This window comes from Larus michahellis, chromosome 3 (genome assembly GCF_964199755.1).
Source record: "Larus michahellis chromosome 3, bLarMic1.1, whole genome shotgun sequence".
Taxonomy (NCBI): domain Eukaryota; kingdom Metazoa; phylum Chordata; class Aves; order Charadriiformes; family Laridae; genus Larus; species Larus michahellis.
Window position 1 is genome coordinate 101,933,330 of NC_133898.1, and position 20,480 is coordinate 101,953,809.

At 38.0% G+C, this 20,480-nt stretch overlaps 1 protein-coding gene across 1 annotated transcript in view; it reads left to right on the forward strand.

Moving 5' to 3' along the window:
• Positions 1-20,480, forward strand: part of EYS (eyes shut homolog) — an 875,293-nt gene that overhangs the window by 378,718 nt on the left and 476,095 nt on the right. The window contains exons 26-27 of the mRNA XM_074581469.1: positions 8,895-9,066; positions 9,593-9,671. Coding sequence (XP_074437570.1) covers positions 8,895-9,066; positions 9,593-9,671 — 251 coding nt within the window. The remainder of the gene's footprint in view (positions 1-8,894; positions 9,067-9,592; positions 9,672-20,480) is intronic.

Genomic DNA, 20,480 nt, shown 5'->3' on the forward strand with positions numbered 1-20,480 from the left:
TGTGCTACCTAGACATGTGCTGATAGTTCTTTTCTCAGTTTTCTAGTTTCTGAAGTCCTTCAGTACCTGACTTCCCATGTGGATTTCATGGAAAGGCTGGTTGCCTCTCTCAAAGGAATGGATTTTGCTGAGGCTTCCAAGAATATTGGCACCGTTCTTGTTATTTCTCTCATTCCCATAAAGTGGTAATCAAAGTAATTATAGTAGTAGTGGGAGGAGGAGTAGTAATAGTAGTAGTAATAATAATAATTCCTTCCTCCAGGAAACCATGCCTCACATGAATAGAATCACTGTTAAACATTGTATCTTAGTTATGGAAGTGCTGCTCTGAAGTTCTGCAGTTTGCTTATGTTTTTGATCATGGTACTATATATACCATGTAAGTATCTTTCCTAGGACACACACATGCTATTGAACAGAACAGGAACATGTAATAAAACTGAGACAATCCCCAGCCAAACAGATAGTAACACTGAAATTGGTAACATCCTAATTTATCTTCTTATAATCTATCAGATCAGTGTTTTAGGGTAAAGCAGATGTAGAATCCTTCCCTGAGGATTTTTTGAGCTGCTTGAAATGCAGAATTTAGGGGATAGGACAGTCCTGGGAGAACATCAGAGAGCTTGTGGGCAAGTGATTATATCTAGATCTTACCTGTTATGGTAAGCTATTAGGTGAGAATTTAAATTATCTAGGGCTTCTAGAGCCAAAATCAGTGCTTCACGTTATACCTGCAACAAATTTGAGAAAGCCCTGATGCATCTGTTAGAGCTGTTTCTGAGCTGTTACTGCTAGCTAGGAGAGTCTCTGTACTTTTCAGCAAGTGTAACTTTGGAGGGGTCTTTGAATGTATTCAAGTATGCCGCTGTGCATGCTTTAAAGGAGTTTCTATTCTATTCTATAAGAGTTACCAAGGCCCAGGGGACTGAAATCTCAATTTCCACACAAATTGCTCTGCTACAAATACTGTGACAAAGGAACTTTTAAGCAGCTTTAATGCTGGAACACCACAGAGGAACATTATGCATCATAATGCCAGTCTATTCTTTTGTGATTCTGTGATATTTCTTTGAGCTTTGTGCAAGTTGTAAATGTATTTAATGTCTAAATCTTTTATATTAAATTACTGTAGTATTTCTAAAAGATAGTGTTACAAATGAAATAATAATATTTTAATAGCTATTTCTGATGGTGTGGTTTTTTTTGCTATGTACTCAAAAATTCATGACTAGGAACTAGTTAGATAAAAACATGCAATTCATCGCTTAAAAACCTGTGGATGTTTCAGTCAGTCACAGCAATAAATATCTAAAGCAATGACTGGTGATTGATGGTTTAACTTGCTGTATGTTAGAACAGTTACTGTAAAGTTGTGCTGCTTATTTCTGAAAAGCATGACCATGGTAGCATCATGGAATTTTTTGGTTCTCTGTAGCTATCTCTGCTGGCAATCTCTGTCTCTTATCCTCAACAGGATTCAGAGAAGTAGATGACTTCATGAAGAGTATTCACTAAAGTAGAATGGGTTGACCTTTCATGCTAAGAATCTAGTGGCCATTCCAAAGGTCTTTTTCTAGTATGCAGTGGAAATATTTCTGGGGGGTTCTCTGGGTCTCACTGATTGCATGACTTGGATCTGTTTTATTTCTCTGCAGTCAGCCTAAAGTACTATTCTAAGTTTGAATAGTATTTCTATTCATTTGAAACAATTAGTGAAGGTGTTGTGCTATAGTAATTAAATGAACCAAACATTGGTGCCTAAATATACTACCTAAGGCATACCTGCATTCTAACTAATAAATTTTCTCATCAGTAATTAGGGTTATTTCCAGTGTTTGTACTTTCTGCTTGCCTGCATGGAGTCTCAGTGTGTGATTAGCATCAATCTAAATAGGAAAACAAGGAGCCTGCCTAGCCTACCTTTTTGCATACTTTCTTTTTGGATTTTTTTGAGGGGGTTGAATTTGACCAGAGTGATTATAAGAATTTTACGTAAGAAGTATGACAATTGTTAGGCTATGATGAAATACATGCTATTCACAAAAAAATTTCCATTTAACCATGATCAGATTCTTGTTGCATTGTCATCAGCTTCTACGCACCAGTTGCATACTTTCGATCCCATGCATTTTGCCATTAACCAGGCTACCAGATCAAGCTACTGGGGGAAATTTCATTCTTGATTCAGAATAATTCAGGTTGGAAGAGACCTTCTGAGGTCTCTAGTCCAACCACTGAAAGTGGTGTTAGGTATGGAGGCTGCTCAGGGTTTTGTCCAGTTGGGTCTGGAAAACCTCCTAGGACGGTATTGTTTTAATTTCTGATGGGTCATTTGAACTGTAACATGAACAATACATTACTTTATTAGTATGATTTGTTGTGTCCCAAGAAGAGAAAAACAAGTTGAGTTTTTCGCAATACACTAAACTTTGATTATCATTTGACTGTAAAAATGTGTAACTGCTTGAGTCTTAAATAAGACTATTACAGGCTACATAAAAGATGCCAAATAGAGAGGAAAATCAAAAGCTATAATAATAATCATCATAATATTAGTATATTCTGGAGGCATTCAGATTATAGAGTGATAAGGAGGTAAATGTGAATGTTTTTTTTTAAACAAAGCTATATTATTTTAGAGTGATGCTAGAACATCTTTTTCTTGGTGCCTTTACCACATAGTGCAGCTCTCCAATTTCCCTTAATTTTATTTTTACACTCCATTTTATATGAAAGTGTTAAAATGGCCAATAAACAGTGACTATACTGAAAAAAATATGGGTATGCCTCTGTAAGAATATGTTTATATTAATATATATGCGCAATATATGAAATATATACATTATATATAAAATACATCATATCAATACAGTTCTTTTCTCCGTATTGAACTGTATTAGTTCAAATGAGAGACACTTTGCTTCTTAAAGTTCGTCATTCAGTTACAAGTTTTCGGTTATTGTTTAGCTTTAAAAGTTTTTCTCAATTTTAACAAAGTAATTGCTCATACTAAACGTTATGTTCTTAAAATCATTTAAAATGTCATAAATATTGAATTGATATTTGCAGCTTGCCCAGCTACAATGAGACCTCCTCTGGCAATATTGACAACTCTGACATTTTTGTCATGATGTTTCCAATATTCCGACATGAATTAACAGATTTTACTTGCACTGTCTTCAGATTTATCTTGTTCTCCATCCCTTTTTGTAAGTCTGTTCATTTGTGAATTGAATCATAATTCTAAATTGTGGTGTCTTTAGGTATAGCTTGATTTTGTCATTTTTCAATCCAGTAGATACAATTTCTGCCCTTAGCAGGGGCATGCCCCGCTGTGTGCGGGGCAGTGCAGGGGCTTCGCCTTTCCATGGCCTGAGCTGGGTGTCGCTGGTTTAACCCCTGCGCTGGGGCCAGTGACTGCTGCCTCCTCTGCTCCAGCTTCAGCTCTGGGGATGGTCCCTGATGCGGACGGGTGTCACCCCGACCCCCGGTCACTGTCTGCCGAACCATAGCCCTTTGTGTGCTGGGGGCTGGGGACCACAGCCAGGCTGTAGCTGGCATCCTGGGAGAAGGAAGGGGGCTGTGACTGGGAAAGGTTTGAAGGGATACCGAAGCAGAGCCCAAGACTAGGGGAAGAAAAAAGTATCAACCTCATGTTCCTTCAAACAAAGAGAAGAAAGAAATCCCCCACCAGGCACATCACAGTCACCCTGGCAAAGATGTCATGATCCCAGCAAATCCTTGCAATGCCTCTCTGTCCACCCCCCATCTACAATTTTCATGAGAAAACTATAGTGTCACACTTTAGAGCTGCGGGGAAATTTCAAGCCTGAGCACCCCATCAGTAGAAAAAGTTAGATAGTAGCAAGGTTCCCTGGGATTTTTGGTATAACCATCTTAACCATTTTAATATCAATGCTTTTCAGTATTGGTTATTTTGACTACCAGACTGTTAAAAAAATTAATGGGACTGTCATTAAATTCTAGACTCTCTATATGGTGTGTGCCCTTTCACCTGTCACGAGATTATGGATTTTTAAATATCTGTTGTTTTGAGCAGAAAGTGTTCAAATCACCAAGATCTGATGCTTGATCTGATGTGCTCTATGACTAGCCACAGCAATAAGGCAAGAAGTAATTTGCGTAGGCAGATTGATGCTTCTTATGCATCATGCAACAGTCTAGAGTTCGAATATCTAAATAACAGACACTGCAGGCTAAAGGTGATGTTTATTTATGTATTTAATCCCTCTGGTTCTTGCATTCATTTTTAAGTTAAACAGGCAGATACCGTTCTCAAAAGCCATGCATACATATCGAAGACCCAAAATTGATATTTAATGAAAACAAGTATCTTAAAAGTTTTACAACAAGCAAATTAGTCTGTATTTGTCTAAATTACTTTGTTGCCTGTGGTCTAATCTTATCTTGTAAAGTTCTCGTTGCTTTCCCATCCAGAGTGGAAATCAAACCTTGTCTAAACAAAGAAAAAAATACTTACTTCAGAATAGTTTGCAACCACTTACATTTTCTGCAGTCCAATCAGCACAAATTTAACTTGACTTAATATAAGGAAGGTGAAATAGCTGCCTGAAATAAATCTATTAGTGACACAAAATAAAATAGAAATAGAAATGCTAGACCTCTGGTATTAGTCACTATGCTATAATAAATCTTTCTTAGGATGAAATCAACAAAAAACAGGCTCTGCAACCTTATCAACCCTAGTTTTTCATCCGGCATGCTTAGAAAACTTTTGTTACAGCTTATTTACTGATAACAGATTGCCTGAATGAGGCAATACTAAAATGATGTAAAAAGGACATTATGCTGCTCACAAGATTAATGTCACTGTGACAAAATGAGTACTAGTTCTTTGCAGTCAGTTACTAATTTTAAGATGCAACATATTTCTAGATTTGTAAGACAGTTGTATTAGAATATGGTGATTGGGGCTTATTATACGAAAGTTAATTTATCAGAGATGAAAGATAAATTCTGATGAAAAATGTCTTCTAAGGAGACTAAAGGATTTATTTACAATGTGATTTTGTACGTATGTGTATTCAGAAAATTTCTCTATTATAGAAAGTATTTCAAAAGCCACGGTAATAAATTTATAGCTGGTAGAAATTATTACAGATTATTTGATGTCATGCCATATTTTTTCAAGACGAGTTTTCTGCATCTTCCTCTAATAGCTAAAATACACCAATTTTTCACCTAGTACTCATCCCAGCTTTTTTTCCTTTAATTATGAGATGCTAATACATTATTTTTCCATATAACAGTTTATCTTTAAATTGCTTTTGATCCCAGATAGCTCAGCTGATATATTTCTTTCTGTATTATTTTCTTGTTTTTTTTCTCTCGTGCAAAAAGTCAGCTAAGAATGGTCAGTTACCGTTCTTGATCATGGTCAAGACAAAACATGTTTGAATGCATATTTTCTATCTGTCCAAATTAAGATTTTGAAGCTGCAAATAACTCCAGCGTTAAGTATCATATTTGAGTGTTTTTCCACAATTTCTGTTGATGATTTATAATTGTTTACTGTTATATATTTCTTTGAGTTATATCAGTAATGAGGACAATTGTTAAATGAATGCTGAGTTTAAAAAAATTAAGAGTTTAAAAAACCCCAATAATTAATCCCTTGTAAGCTCATACAAGTATGGTATCAGTCATATCTAATTTAAGTCTTCAAGTTACAGAAAAGGAAAATCTCTTTATATCATGTATATGTTGAATATTTCTCCACAATTTGGTGGTTCTCAGTAAGTAGTTCTGAGTACATTTTTTTTTACAAAAGAAATACTGCAATGATACCTGTTTTTAAAACTCTCCAAGTTTATAATAGTACGGGTTTTTTTAGGAATGAAAGGAAGATGTAAAGTATGTTTTTCCCAATATGTCTTGTCTTTTGAAACATAACTTTTAAAATTATTTATTGACACATTAAATTTATGCACTGAGTCTTCTTTTCCCACAATCAAGTAATGAATTTCCACTGCATTGCCATTGCATTCATTGAGCTGTTCAGGCAAAAACTTGTTCAATGGCATTGAAATAGTAGATCAATGTAGCATAAATAAGAGTAGGTCAGGAATGTAAATCAGAATCTATGTAATTACAAGATGTAACTCATCTGAAGGAACTATAATTTTTCCTTTCTCAATAGATTATGCAGTAATGGAACCACATGTGAATAGGGAACAGTTATCAATGATTACTTTAACCCTTAATCTGTCTTTCAGAATCGATATATCAATATGTGTCAGCCTCTTCAAATGAAAGGCTGCAGCCACTGTGGTATCGCAGCCAAGCCTCTAATGCGTTGATTATGGTCAAATCAAATTTCATTAGGTGATTTTGGAATCTGCAACTGGTATATTGCTGAACTAATATTTAAATATCTTACTAGCAATATACTATTTTTTAAAATAAAATGTAACTTGATTTCAGGTTTATTTCCCTTGGTGGATGTATTACACCTATGCAGAGGATAGAAGACAGCAGCAGTGAAAGGTAGCAGGAGGAACGAATGGCATTGGATTATTTATAAAGCAAACTATTTTAAATAATAAGAAAAAAACCTGAACAGAGCTATTCTAGGGTTTGCTTTCTTCAAGATCAAAAAAAAAAAACAAACTAGTAAAACACTCAAGCTACTTTTTTAATTATTATGGCTTTAACATAGATCCCATTATCAAAGGCAAATTACTAAATTTGAACTGAGAACCTTTAACTTTTAAAATACAGATGTGCAGCTCCTAAGTAACATCTGTAATTAACTAGGAAAGTGAGGTTTTTAAAAGTAAGTTGTATTGTTTTGGTAAGAGTACATAGTACAAAAAACAGCAGCGCAGCAGTGTGTACATTACTACTACCCATTTCACTAATATATGGCTTAGCATAGTGCAAGTACCACTGCGCCAAGATGTGGTCTATACAGAAACGTACAGCAGCCCCTCTCAGTTCAGTTTCCTGGGGGTACCTGCCAAGTCCCATCTCCTGTCGTGCACTTGCCACTAGATCATGACACCAGTGGTCTAGGGCTGCTGGGGCTGAGGCCACAGGCTTCAAAACAGAATCTGGGATGTTTTATTCTCTTTGACTCAATCAGAAGGCTGAGAATATTTGTGGAAAAAGCAATTCCCTCAAATGTGTAGGTTTTTACATACCTAACGTGCATATTAATTTGAATATTACACTACTAGTCTTCACTGGGTAAAAACATTCCCCACAATCTTAACGTAACTATTTGTAGCATGTTAATAGATTTATTGCAAATGTCTGATTTTGATCTTTGGCGGTATATTCACACAGTGACTAGACAGAGTTTGGGGTATCTCCGTGCTTCTTCCTTGCTATGAATCCCTTGCTTTAAAAAGCTGCGAGTAGTTGGGTGCATAGCAATGGCAAAAGGCTATAGGAACTTTTCATTTACTCTTCACATTTGTCTATAAAATAGCTGGGTTTGGGTTGCCACTGAGATACTTAAGTAAATACCTCATTACAGAGAGGCAAAAAATGCCTTTCATTTTTGTTGTGAAATGGAGAGCCAGAGGAACTGATGTAACTTCTGGCTTCGGGACACTTTTGTCTAAGCGTTCCTTTTCTGTCCTCCACACCTGCCCTGGCCCACACACCTGAAAAATCATGTGAATGTTCTTGCATTATCCCTAGTGTACTGGTTTTGTCTGGGAGAGCTAAATTTCTTCATAATAGCTAGTATGGGGCTATGTTTTGGATTTGTGATCAAAACAGTTTTGATAACACATCAATGTTTTAGTTATTGCTGAGCAGTGTGGGCACCGTGTCAGGGTCTTTTCTGCTTCTCACACAGCCCCACCAGTGAGTAGGCTGGGGGTGCACAAGAATTTGAGAGGGGACACAGCTGGGACAGCTGACCCCAGCTGACCCAAGGGAGATCCCAAACCATATGGCGTTGTGCTCAGCAATAAAAGCTGTGGGGAAGAAGGAAGGGGAGACCTTCGGTGTTAGGGTGTTTCGCTTCCCCAGCAACTGTAACGCGTGTTGAAGGCCTGCTTTCCTGCAGATGGCTGAATGATGGGAAGCAGTGAACAAATTCCTTATTTTGTTTTGCTTCCATGCACAGCTTTAGCTTTACCTATTAAACTGTCTTTATCTTGACTCATGAGTTTTCTCACTTTTACCTTTCTGTTTCCCCTGTCCCACTCTGGGGGAGCGAGCTGTGTGGGGCTTAGCTGCCTACCAGGCAGTGGGCAGTAGCTGCCTACAAAGAAACCTAGGTACATGTCGGTTGTCAATTAGTATTTCATAAAGTACTTTGAGATGTTTATTGGAAGATGTGTGGCACTAATTTGCAGGAAAATTACAAGCAGAAAAGTGCACCACCGTATCTCACATAATGAATGTCTTCAAAAAGATTTCAAAGAATTCTGCATCTTACATCATTTACTGAAAGCTTTTCTCAAAATTTCATTTTGAGAAGATAAGTGTCACAGTTAGATCACCAGCAAGACATGCACCATTTTAATTATGTATTCTCCTTATAGGAAGCCTGTGCTATTCATCTTTCTAATAACTGCGTATAAAAATTCCTCTTAAAATTTCAATTTCTCCATTAAACTATTTTAATTGCAAGTTGACCCTCAAAGCCACCTAGCCGTGCCACAATACAGATGTTATCATTGTAATATATTGCAATATAACCACTCTTTTGGGCATTTGCACCTGTAGGTAATACCAGTGGGATATTCTTTATTGATGAATATAATGAACAATATGAGCAATGTGTGTAAATAAAACAGTTTATCTGGAATTATTAATATTAATAAATAAACTGTTAGCTGGTTTGAGTTTAGAATTTAAAGCTTAGTTGTTATCTTCTGTTTTTTACACAGGTGACAGATGTGAAGTAAATACAGATGAATGTATGTCTTCTCCTTGCCTCAACAATGGAAGTTGCATTGATGACATCGGTTCCTATAAGTGTCACTGTAGGAGAGGTTTTATTGGAACAAACTGTGAGATAAATGTTAATGAATGCTTGCCAGATCCTTGTCTTCATGGAAGGTGGCTATTTTTATTTAACTATTATTATCTCAACGATAATGTACCTAACTAGCAATATTTAAGATTTAATGATACGGGAAGTTTGATAAATATGCTTTTAATTATGTTCTTCCATAAAGTAAGAGTTCAAGCACACTTAAAGATGACAGATGTTGCCTGCTCAAGCTAATGTAATATACTGTTACATTATCTCAGTTTCTCTTTCATTTTTGTTCATTAACATAAACCAGTTTTTGGCACATGTGCACTAATTAGAGTTTAATATACTTAAAAGTGAATCTTTAGCTGTTTCATGCCAACAGGTTGAAATGGGAAGATGTCTTTTAATATGAGAATCAGTATCCTTATAAAACCCCTCAGCACCTGTAATATACACATTTAAATCCTATTATTAAAATTAATTGAAAGTGCTACGGATTTCAGTAGGTTACATGAGACCACTATTTTGAAATGTATGGAAAGATACTACTAGTGCTGAATCTAGAATTGCATAGCTTCATCTGAGTAACACTATTTTGTATTTCAGATGTATAGATCTCATTGATGGATATCAATGCTCTTGTGAATCTGGATGGAGTGGCTCAAGATGTGAGATAAATATTAATGTATGTATTTAAATTTTACTTTAATTATAGGGGAAAGGGTAATATGCCACTTGAAACTCATTTTTATTTAATTAACTTCTGAATGGGTCGGTTTATTGAAAATGTGTGACAGAAATTCTGTTGTTTCAAATCCATTCTGGAAAGCTTATTATTTGTTACTTACATGAAACTGCATTAAAAAAGATCATTGAGAAAATGTCTAAGGAACTTTAAAGGTGAAGTGTGAATGATAAATCTGAAAAGCCACAGCAAGCTAAGCCAACATTACCTGAAAATCATTTATCACTCAATTCATCCTGGATGACATAACTACCTAATTTGGATTGTGAGCCCCATTTGCTGCAGGTTAACTGTATATTTGAATAGTAAACCTCAAGATGCCGTGTTTACACAGAAAGTAGGCATGACTTGTGTTTAAAATTACAAAATCCAGGTAATTGTAGAATTCTATGATAGAAAATTATGATGTACAAAATACACTGCCCACTTCCTCCTCTTAAGTTCAAGAGTATTTTTTGAGTTACCACGGGGAATGGCTGTGGATAAGAAGGCATCTGTATATGCGAGTCTGTGCCATGAAGATTCCCATGGTCAGCAAACCAATTGGTAGAAGGTGACTACATCTGGCATAACAATGAACAGTCCTCACAATGTTGGCCATGCTTTGGGGAAAGTTTTGAGTCAGTTTAGACTTTTTCAGGTTTTGTGCCAAACAGAGATTAATCATATCTTGGGTTATGATCTTTTTAAGTATATTTGGTCTCATGAAAAAGTCTGGCATGAGATCTGCCCCTTTGAGCTATCTAGCTTCTAATATTGTGCTTCTGAATTGTCAAAAACACATTCCAAAATGTTATCCAAACTTCTTTTTAACTTACATATGCATGTAGGGACCTTTCATGGTTTTCTTATATATAACTAAAAGTACTAGATAACTAAAAATACCTCATATTACATAAAGAAAGTATGGTCTATAACTTTTCTGTTGAAAATGCATGACAGTCTCCTACAAGGAGTAAATCTATCTGGAATATTATCTTCTAACTTCTTTTACAGAAAGAAGAAGTCAGAAAATAAGTAATTCAGCTCAACAGAGTGCGCATCATGATACGATATTGCAAATCTGTATGATTATCAGCTGTTGCCAATGCTAATATGAAATACTCTTGGGTAGTATTTTCTCTAGCAACATCCATGATTTACACTTTCCTCCATTTTAAGAGAATGAGAGATTAAATGACCTGTAGACAACAGCATAAAGTCATATTCAAAAGATAACCACATTTCACACAGAGGTGTTTGAAAATGCATAGATTAGAAATTCATAGAAAGAAACAATATACATACACATTTGACAGATAAGTCTGTCACAGCGATGGCTTCATTTTTTGATATTCATTGTTTGCATGCAGTGTGATTCCCAGATTAGACTATGCTGCAGGTGTCATATTTTTAAAAGCTCTAACACTGCATTCATACTGCTAGGCATATATCATGCCTCTGTAAGTCTTACAGTGATCAGCAAGGCTTTCTGACTGTGTAGGGGCGTGCACATCTGGATAATCGTGGTAGGCTTGTGCTCTGTAATTGTTTTGCTCTAGATTAACATCAGCCAGTTCCTTTGTTTAAAATAATGATCAGGCATTAATCCAGGTAAATATACTTCAATGTTTTCTTCACTTGAAGATACATTTCTTTGTATTAAGGTTTATGCAACTTCATTGGGTGTAAGTGCCAAGGTTGTGTCTAGACGGGATGGTGCAGGGCAGCTTCTTTGAGAACAGGCCAGCGGCTGCCCCGTGCTGGACACAGCTGGTTCTGGTCAGCTCCAACAGAAACACCACAGGACACAGCTGAGCCCCAGAGGTGGTGGCATATTTAAGAAAAGGTAAAAAACTCTGCCCAGCAGAGAGAGGAGTGAGGAAAAATAGTGTGGGAAGCTGTGCTGCAGTGATCATGCACTGGTGCATTTTGCAGTCCTGAGGAATATGAGTCAGCTGAAGAGTAAAGTCAGGACCCTGAATTTTAGGAAAGCACCTTCCAGCTTTTCAAGGAGTTAGTCAATAGGACCCCCTAGTAAACTGCTCTCAGGGACAAGGGAGCAGAACAGAGCTGGCAGATCTTTAAGGAAGCTTTCCACACAGTGTAAGAACTCTCGATCCCCAGGTGTGTGAAATCAGGAAAGGAAGGCAAGAGACAGCCATGGCTGAGTTGAGACCTACTGGTCAAACTGAAGTGCAAGAATGAAATGCACAGACAGTGGAAGCAGGGACAGGTATCCTGGGAAGAGTATAGGGACACTGCCCAGTTATGTAGGGATAGGGTCAGGAAGGCCAGGGTGAAACTGGAGCTGAACTTGGCAAGGGATGCAAAGAATAAAAAGGGCTTCTACAGGTATGTCAGACAGAAAAGGAAGGTCAAAGAAAGCGTACCCCCCATGATGCGCAAGGCTGGCAAACTGGTAACAATGTACAAGGAGAAGGCTGAGGTACTTAAAAAGTCTTTTGCCCCTCAGTCTTCACTGGCCACCTCTCTCCCCACACCTCTCGAGTGGATGGACCACAAGACCAGGACTGGTGGAGAAAAGTCCCTTCCACTGTAAAAGAAGATCAGGTTCATGACCACCTGAGGAACCTGAACACACAGAAGTCTATGGGTCCTGATGAGATGCCTCCCCAAGTCCTGAGGGAATTGGCTGATATAGTTACCAAGCCACTATCCATGATATTTGAAAAGCCATGTCAATCAGGTGAAGTCCCTAGTGAGTGGAAAAAGGGAAACATTACACACATTTTTAAAAAGGATAGAAAGGAGGACCCTGGCACCTACTGACCTGTCAGCTTCAGCTCTTTGCTGGGAAGAACATGGAACAGATCCTCCTAGAAGCTATGCTAAGGCATGTGGAGAACAGGGAGGTGATTTGAGACAGCCAGCATGGCTTCACCAAGGGCAAGTCCTGCCTGGCCAAACTTGTGGCCTTCCGCAATGGAATGGCTACATCAGTGGACAAGGGAAGAGCTATGCATATCATTCATCTGAACCTCTCTAAAGCTTTTGACACAGTTACCCACAACATCCTGCTCTCTAAATTGGAGAGATATGGATTTGATGGGTGGACTATTCAGTGGATGAGGAGTTGGTTTGGATAGTTGTATCCAGAGGGTAGTGGTCAACAGTTCAACATTCAGATGGAGATCAGCGACAAGTGGTATCCCTCAGGGGTCCGTACTGGGACCAGCACTGTTTAATATCTTCATCAATGACGTAGACAGTGGGATCAAGCGCACCCTCAGCAAGTTTGCAGATGACACCAAGATGAGTGGTGTGGTTGACACAACTGAGGGATGGGATACCATCCAGAGGGAGCTGGACAGGCTCAATGAATGGGCCCTTGTGGACTTCATGAAGTTCAACAAGGCAAAGTGCAGGGTCCTGCACGTGGATCAGGGCAGCCCCTGTATTAGTACAGGCTGGGGGATGAGGGAATTAAGAGCAGCCCTGCAGAGAAGGACTCGGGGGTACTGGTGGGTGAAAAGCTGGACATGAGCTAGCAATGTGCACTCGCAGCCCAGAAAGCCAACCGCATCCTGGGCCACATTAAAATAAGCGTGGACAGCAGGTTGAGTGGGATGATTCTGACGCTCTGTTCTGGTGAGACCCCAGCTAAACTACTGTGTCCAGCTCTGGAGCCTTCAGCACAGGAAAGACATGGACCTGTTGGAATGAGTCCAGAGGAGGGCCACAAAAATGATTAGAGAGCTGGAGCACCACTCCTATGAGGGCAAGCTGAGAGAACCTGGAGAAGTGAAGAGTCTGGGGAGACTTTATTGCAGACTCTCAGTACCTAAAGGGGGATTTATAGGAAAGATGGGGACAATCTTTTTAGCAGGGTCTGTTGTAATAGGACAAGAGGTAATGGCTTTAAACTAAAAGAGGGAAGATTCAGACTAGACAGAAGGAAGAAGTTTTCTATGACAAAGGTGGTAAAACACTGGAACAGGCTCCCCAGAGAGGTGGTAGATGCCCCATCCCTGGAAGCATCCCAGGTCAGATTGGATGGGGCTCTGAGCAACCTAGTCTAGTTGAAGATGTCCTTGGTCCTTGCAGGGGGGTTGGACTAGATGACCTTTAAAGGTCCCTTCCAGCCCAAACTATTCCGTGATTCTGTGTGTGACTATAATATGGCTAGGTTTATGACTGTAGTATGAGAAAGCATGCCAGATAAATTCGGCAGGTACACATTCAATTTCAGGAAAGGAAACTGTGTAAAAGGAAACTTGTATCTATAAATCAAAATTCCAAAGAAAATATTTTAGTCATTTTGAACTCATTTTGAATTGAATGATGTTGGATAAACCCAACATTCTGAAATATGGAAATAAGTTTTCCCAGTTCATTCCACAAAGTATTATATGTATATTTAATCCACCAAATGAAAATGCTTTAACACAAGAATTAGTTTCTAAAACAATTATTTACAGCATTGATTTCCTTTCTGCCTTTTTTTTTTTGCTAATCCAAATTCTTAACCCCATGGCTCTTGTTTGTCACAAAAATCTCCGCTTTTGACCTGAGGATACTTTTGCCCTCAGTCCTGTCATAAAGCATGTTTCTTTTCTGGTGCAGTACCTGTCTTTGATTTTCTTTCTTTTCAACTCCATCAAATTCAAGTTTTAAAGCTCTGTCTTGTTATTGCTTCTACAAGACAGTGACTTCCACCTGGAATCCAGTTTTCTCACAAATACCAGGATGCTTGCTCCCACTCCCTGAGTTGATATTTAAGTACACTACCTTTTTCTGCTTCAAGTCTTTCTTGCAGTTAATCATGCCGTAGTTGTCTACAAAAAAAAAAATCAAACAGCAAATGGTACCTGGGGCTTTATATCATAAGTATTCACAGGAAATTACACTGTATAATGCACCTCATACATACAAGTATGTCAAAAAATAGATTTGTAAATACTTATGTTTATTTCCAATAGGCTTTTTTCCCCCATGTAGTGGATTTGCACGAGTTGTGTTCAGAATTAATCCACTTTATCTTTTGATACAAAGCAAAACTTCACTTAAATAAAAATACATCTATCATCACAATTATTTTTTTTTACCTTGGATTTTTTTAACAGAAATAAATTTTGGAATGTTGATAGAAATATTTTTTTATTAGGAAAAAGAAATCCTAGCTTCTAAAATGCACTTCTAGATTTTGTTTTTAGAAACAGAATTGAACTGACGCATTATTTGGAAAAATAGTGGATTTTCACTATTTTTATTAATTTGCTAAACTGCATCCCTTCATAATTATTTCAAGCTATGGATTGTGAATATGGAAATGATACAGTGCAATGTACAGAAAGTTGGAATTTCTTAGGCATATTGACCTCACTTCTGAAGACAGATGTCAGTATGGACGCACAGATTTGGATAAGGGAGCAATACGCCTTGAGCAAAGTGCTGTGCCTTTCTAGGTCAGTTGCTAGAGTCCAGATTTCAGAACAATTCCCTGCCAGCAGAACCAGTGGAGTGTGCCATGCCAGGTGGGCTCTCTTAAGGGACAGTCATTCCTTTCCTAGTACAAACAAGATTTACTACACCATGACATTCAAAGAACAAGAAACAATACATTATTGTGCTCTAGTTAATGTAGTGGATCTTGTTTTGCATTGTTTGAACTAAGGATTCTTAACCAAACCTACCCTTAAAGGAGTTGCATAGTTAGAAATCTTAATATTCTTTCACTTTTTTGCCTCGACTTTTTAATTGTCTTACTATGCTAAGAAAATAAATGAGGACTTACATGCACTGCAACAATAATTTAGTAAAAATGAACCCAGAAGATCACCGTTCTGTTCTCATCTCAGAAGTCTGTATATTCCTTTCATTTACAGCCTCATGGAAACTAATGCTTGTATTTAACTTATGTTTGCCTAAACTATATGTTTTAGAGATGCATCCAGTGTTTCTTTAAAAAATAAGGAGGTGAAAGATCAATTACTTTTGACAGTTTTACAGTGGCTGCCTCTCAGTAGTAAAGTAGGACTTAGCTGGATATATCTGGATTTGGGAATTCAGGTAGTCGTTTTTGTACTGACTTTCTTGGTGAGTTAAAATACTCTTAATGTATAATACTTTTTCTGAAAATAACTGCACTGCCATTATCTCTCTCTCTGTCAGTTTTCTTGGTGATAAACTAAACCTAGGAACACTCATAGAGCCTTCAAGAGTTCTGAAACTCCTTATAGCAAGAATTCACAATAATTATTGCCTTTAATAGCTAGAAACAGACCTGTACTCCATGAATTTGTCTAATAATTTTTAACCCATTTATATTATTTATGGTTTTGGCAGTATCATGAGAAAATGAGATATATGATGTAATAATGTTCTTGAAAAAAAATTCTGTCCTAAAAATTCTGTTAAGTGCTATTTTCCTTAGACTTAGCGTACTTTAAAGCATTTTATCTAGTACCTAAATCATTTTATATTCTCAGTTTTTCGACATCCTTTATAATAAACAGATTCTAGAACTTGGCACAATATTTCAGTTTCCCCTAGCCATTAAAAGAGGAATAATCTCTTGTCTAAGTGTAAGTCACAGTTCCCCTCTCTGAAGACTTAAGGATAGCAGTAGCAATTTTTTCCATAGCATTGCAATGGGAGTTCATGTTGACAGCTTGTCCATTATAACTTTCAAATCTTTTCCAAGGTCATTGCCTGTTAACAACACATAAACTCAAAGGACTCCCTGTTAGATCAAAATGAGAAAAGTTATGCTTCACTGAAAAAAGTAGACTCAGAAAAAGAAGCACTTACCGAAAGGGAGCCCTCCTGCTTACTCTAAGGAGATCAGATACAAGAAAACTCAAAGATAGCTGGATGAGAATAAAGTGTGTCAGGTAGAGTTGATAAAAACTCTATACATATAATCACAATTGTATAATTTCTATTTTGTAAAATAATTTCATTTATTTATAAGGGAGCTTATTGAAGCTGTGTTCTAAAGGATGAGCTAGGAAAGGGGAGTACTGGTATGCTGTAAAGTGTGTACTGGGTATCACTTACAGATGTGATGATGTGTGAGGAATGAGCAGAGTACCCCAGCTGAAGTTAGTAAGGGGCACTTATCTTTTTTTCGGTAACAATTGAAGGAACAAATCTCTTCAGAGTAGGAAGAACCTGACGAGGCCTGAGGAGCAGGTCTTCTGGCCTTCTGGTTTCTTGGAGATGGATGACTGCAGCCCTGATTTGACAGAAGCTGCCTGTGAAGGGAACAAACTAGAAAAGGGAAGAGATAGAGGGCAATGATGGCCACAGAATAAAACTAGGCAATACAACTCAGTTTGGACAGGTTACTTGCTCTGATAGGACAGAAAGGAAAGTTTTACAGCCTATGAATAAACAGGTGTAGTGAGTTAACTTTGACTGGCTGGCAGACATCCACCCAGCTGCTCCTGCACTTCCCTTCCTCATCAGGACAGGGGGAGGAAATGAGAAGAAAAGCTTGTGGATCTAGATAAGGACAGGGAGATTGGTCATGGTCACCAAAACAGACTCAGCTTGGGGAAGATTAATTTAATTGGCTGATAATAAAAAGCTAAAACACTTTCCTCCAAACCTGCCAGAAAACATGCTCCTGCGCAGGCTCCTTTCCACAGGCTGCAGCTCCTGTCAGGAGCTTGGTCCAGCGTGGGCTCTCCATGGACTGCAGCTTCCTTTAGGCAGATCCTTCTGCTGCAGCGTGGTGTTCACACACATAGAATGTGGATATCTGCTCCACTCTGGTCCTGCATGGGCTGGAGGGGGCCAGCCCACTTCACAGTGGTCTTGTCCAGGTGCCTCTCTGGTGGAGATTGCCTGAAGCACCACCTCCCCCTCCTTTTCTGACCTTTGTGTCTGCAAGACTGTTTTTCACGCTTTCTCCTCGTTCCTCTCTGTGATGCTTTGCTGCCCAATGTTTTGTACTCTTTCTTAAATACACTTTCCCAGAGGCACCACCACTGTGGCTGTGGGGCTCAACCATGTCCTGCAGTGGGTTGGCTGGAGGCAGCTGTGTCCAGCAGGGGCAGCCCTGGCCACTCCTCACAGAGGCCACCCCTTCCCCCCCCCCCCCCCCCCAAACAAAACATTGCCATGTAAAGTTCTTTTAACAGGACTGGACGAGAGGGATACCTGAATTATTTCAATTTGTTTTCTTAAAGGAAGCAATCTGCAAAGCCTGGAATAGTGTGTTACTGCTCGGGCAAAAGTACAATAGGCCTATGAGGCCAGGCTAATTGTGAATTTGGAGAAGCTCACACACAGAGCTCGTACACAACAGGAAGGCTTATGTCTCCTGTTCACACCCTGAGTGAGCCAGAGAGGCCCCAGTCAAAGGATGAGATTTTCTGTGTTCTCAGAGGAGACTAAAAGTGAAAGCGTTGCTTGAAAGAAATAAAGACATCTGAGAGAATAATAAAAGAAGAGTACTCGCTGTTTGTAGACAGTCCTGAGGAATCAAACAGAAAAGTCAAAGAAAGAAAAGCTGTCCTCCCCGTTACTGCCCCTCAGTCTTTCGCTGTTATGACTGCCGGTGGTATCTGGACATCTCAGCATTTTCTCTGCTTTCTAAATGGGATATTTTTGCTGAGAACTCCAATGAGGAACTGAAAGTAATTTTGAAATGTTGTTAGAAATGATTTTGTGATCTTGGGGGCGAGTTTCATTTTGGTATTTTGTTCTTTGTGTGTGGGAGAGGAGAGGGGAAAGAGAAAAATGAAACAGAAACTGGCCTCATGATGAGTGAGGTATTGCAAAGTAGGTTTCTTTTCTGATAATGGCAAACATTTGATTCTAGTGGCACAAAATTGCAGTCATTCGTATTTATCTGCAGATGAACAACATTCAGTCTGTTAGCTTATTTGTCACCATTTAAACTTGGTATTTATTCTCTGTATCTGCCAACCAAATACTGTAAATTTTTAAGGGACCAAGCCTGTGCTGCTCTCACTGACGGCAGGAGTGATAGTGATATTTGTTTGTTTTACTTAAACAGGTTATTTGTAACATTTTGGAAGGATTACTGTAAGAGTAAGACTTACTGTGAAGCTTAAAAATTATGCATTTTTAAATTCCAGACCAAAATTAGTAAAGTTTAAAAAGACTCATTGAAAATAAGAAGGTACAAAATGAAGTACAGATAAATGAGCAATTGTGACATTTTTATAGATCAACAAATTTTTGTTTAGGAAAAGCTAAAATGACCCATCTTTATGAATATAATTTTGGTAATTTTCAGGTTTCTTAGTTATTCAAAAGCAGTTTTGTTTTTGCAGGATCTGATCACTTCTAGGGGAGAAAAGGATAAAGGATATCTAACTAGGTTGGGAACTGGGCACCTGAGGTGCCCAAGAAAGTATTTCTCCTGGGCTCTACTGAAGAAGAGAGGGCGTGTTTCTTGGACTGGGAGTCCCTGAAATGTTGCTTTAATTTGGGAACTCTCTGGTTAGGGGTTATAGTTAAGATTCAATCTCCCATAATAAAAAGAAAGACAAAACTGAAATGGTATTGTTGGTTAGATGAGCTTGTGTCCAGGGAATCATGGTAGCTGGGGATTCTCTGTAGAGCCAGCTGTTCCCTAATGCCAGGCTGTGAAGTCAGTCCCTGGCAGGATCTAAGATAGGCAGGAGTTGGTCATAGCTATGTTGCAACTTCAGTTTGCCATCTAATGTTCTTGTTCTTTTATACTATGAATTAGAGCATTTAGTGGTGGTGTGGTAGCTCACCTACTTTGGCATAAAGTTATGTGTGGCATTTTTAACATAATGGTGTGTCTGTTCACTGAAACAATTTTCTTGCCTAAGAACAGTGCAGACTAGCCCTTCTCTGGTAACAGAGTGTACTCTGTTTTTTTGCAAGTCTGAAGATGGGCTTTTAATTACAGCGCATCAAAATAAATTGGAAAGTGATAGGAGTGATTTCTTTCTTACAAACTGTCTGGGTTTTATATTACTGTACAAACTAATTACTGTGGGCGGTTTTGTAAAATTTTACAAGAACAATACATTCCATAGAGGAAAATGAAAAGGTTTTACATTAAGTTTGCAATTTAATATGGCTGTGATGGTGTATTGAGTCGAAGCTGTGAACATTTCTCTGAGCACTGAAGTTATCCGTAGTTACTTTGATGATTTTGATATTTTTTGAATTTTAATTAGGTAAAAAATTGATCTATTAATTGATAGATTTTTAATTTGTACTCCTAATAAGCAAAGAGAAGTAGCAGGGAGGGATACAAGTGAATACAAATTAAGAAGACTAGACAAGAGAAGTTACTGGAATAGAAAAAAAAGCCAGAAAGTTGGAACTGTGATTTGAGATTTTTTTTATAAACAAAACAAAGAAGACTTCTGTTTGACAACAACAAATGTAATTAATATAGCAAAAGACTACTTCTAGAACATAGATACAGGATTTATGGTAGTCTGTAGAAATATCCCCATCTTCCTGTGGGATGTGTAATTCAATTATTTTATGTAATGCTCGCTAATAAATCATCCTATAGACACCCAGCTGGAGAGCTTATAGGAAAATAAGTTGTTTTCTCATAATTCCCCATGGATATCTGAATTTACATTCTGTCAAAGCAACTCTAGTACCTGCAGGAAATCTAAGTGCCCTTGGATATCCTTAAAGAATTAAACCTTCTAAAGTTACAGCAGTGTGAGAATAAATTTAAAATACTGGATTTAGCTAGACTATTTGGGTGGCAGGAGCAAAATAAAACTTGGGATATAGGCAAAAACTAGGTCTCTGTGCTCAAGGGCAAAATCA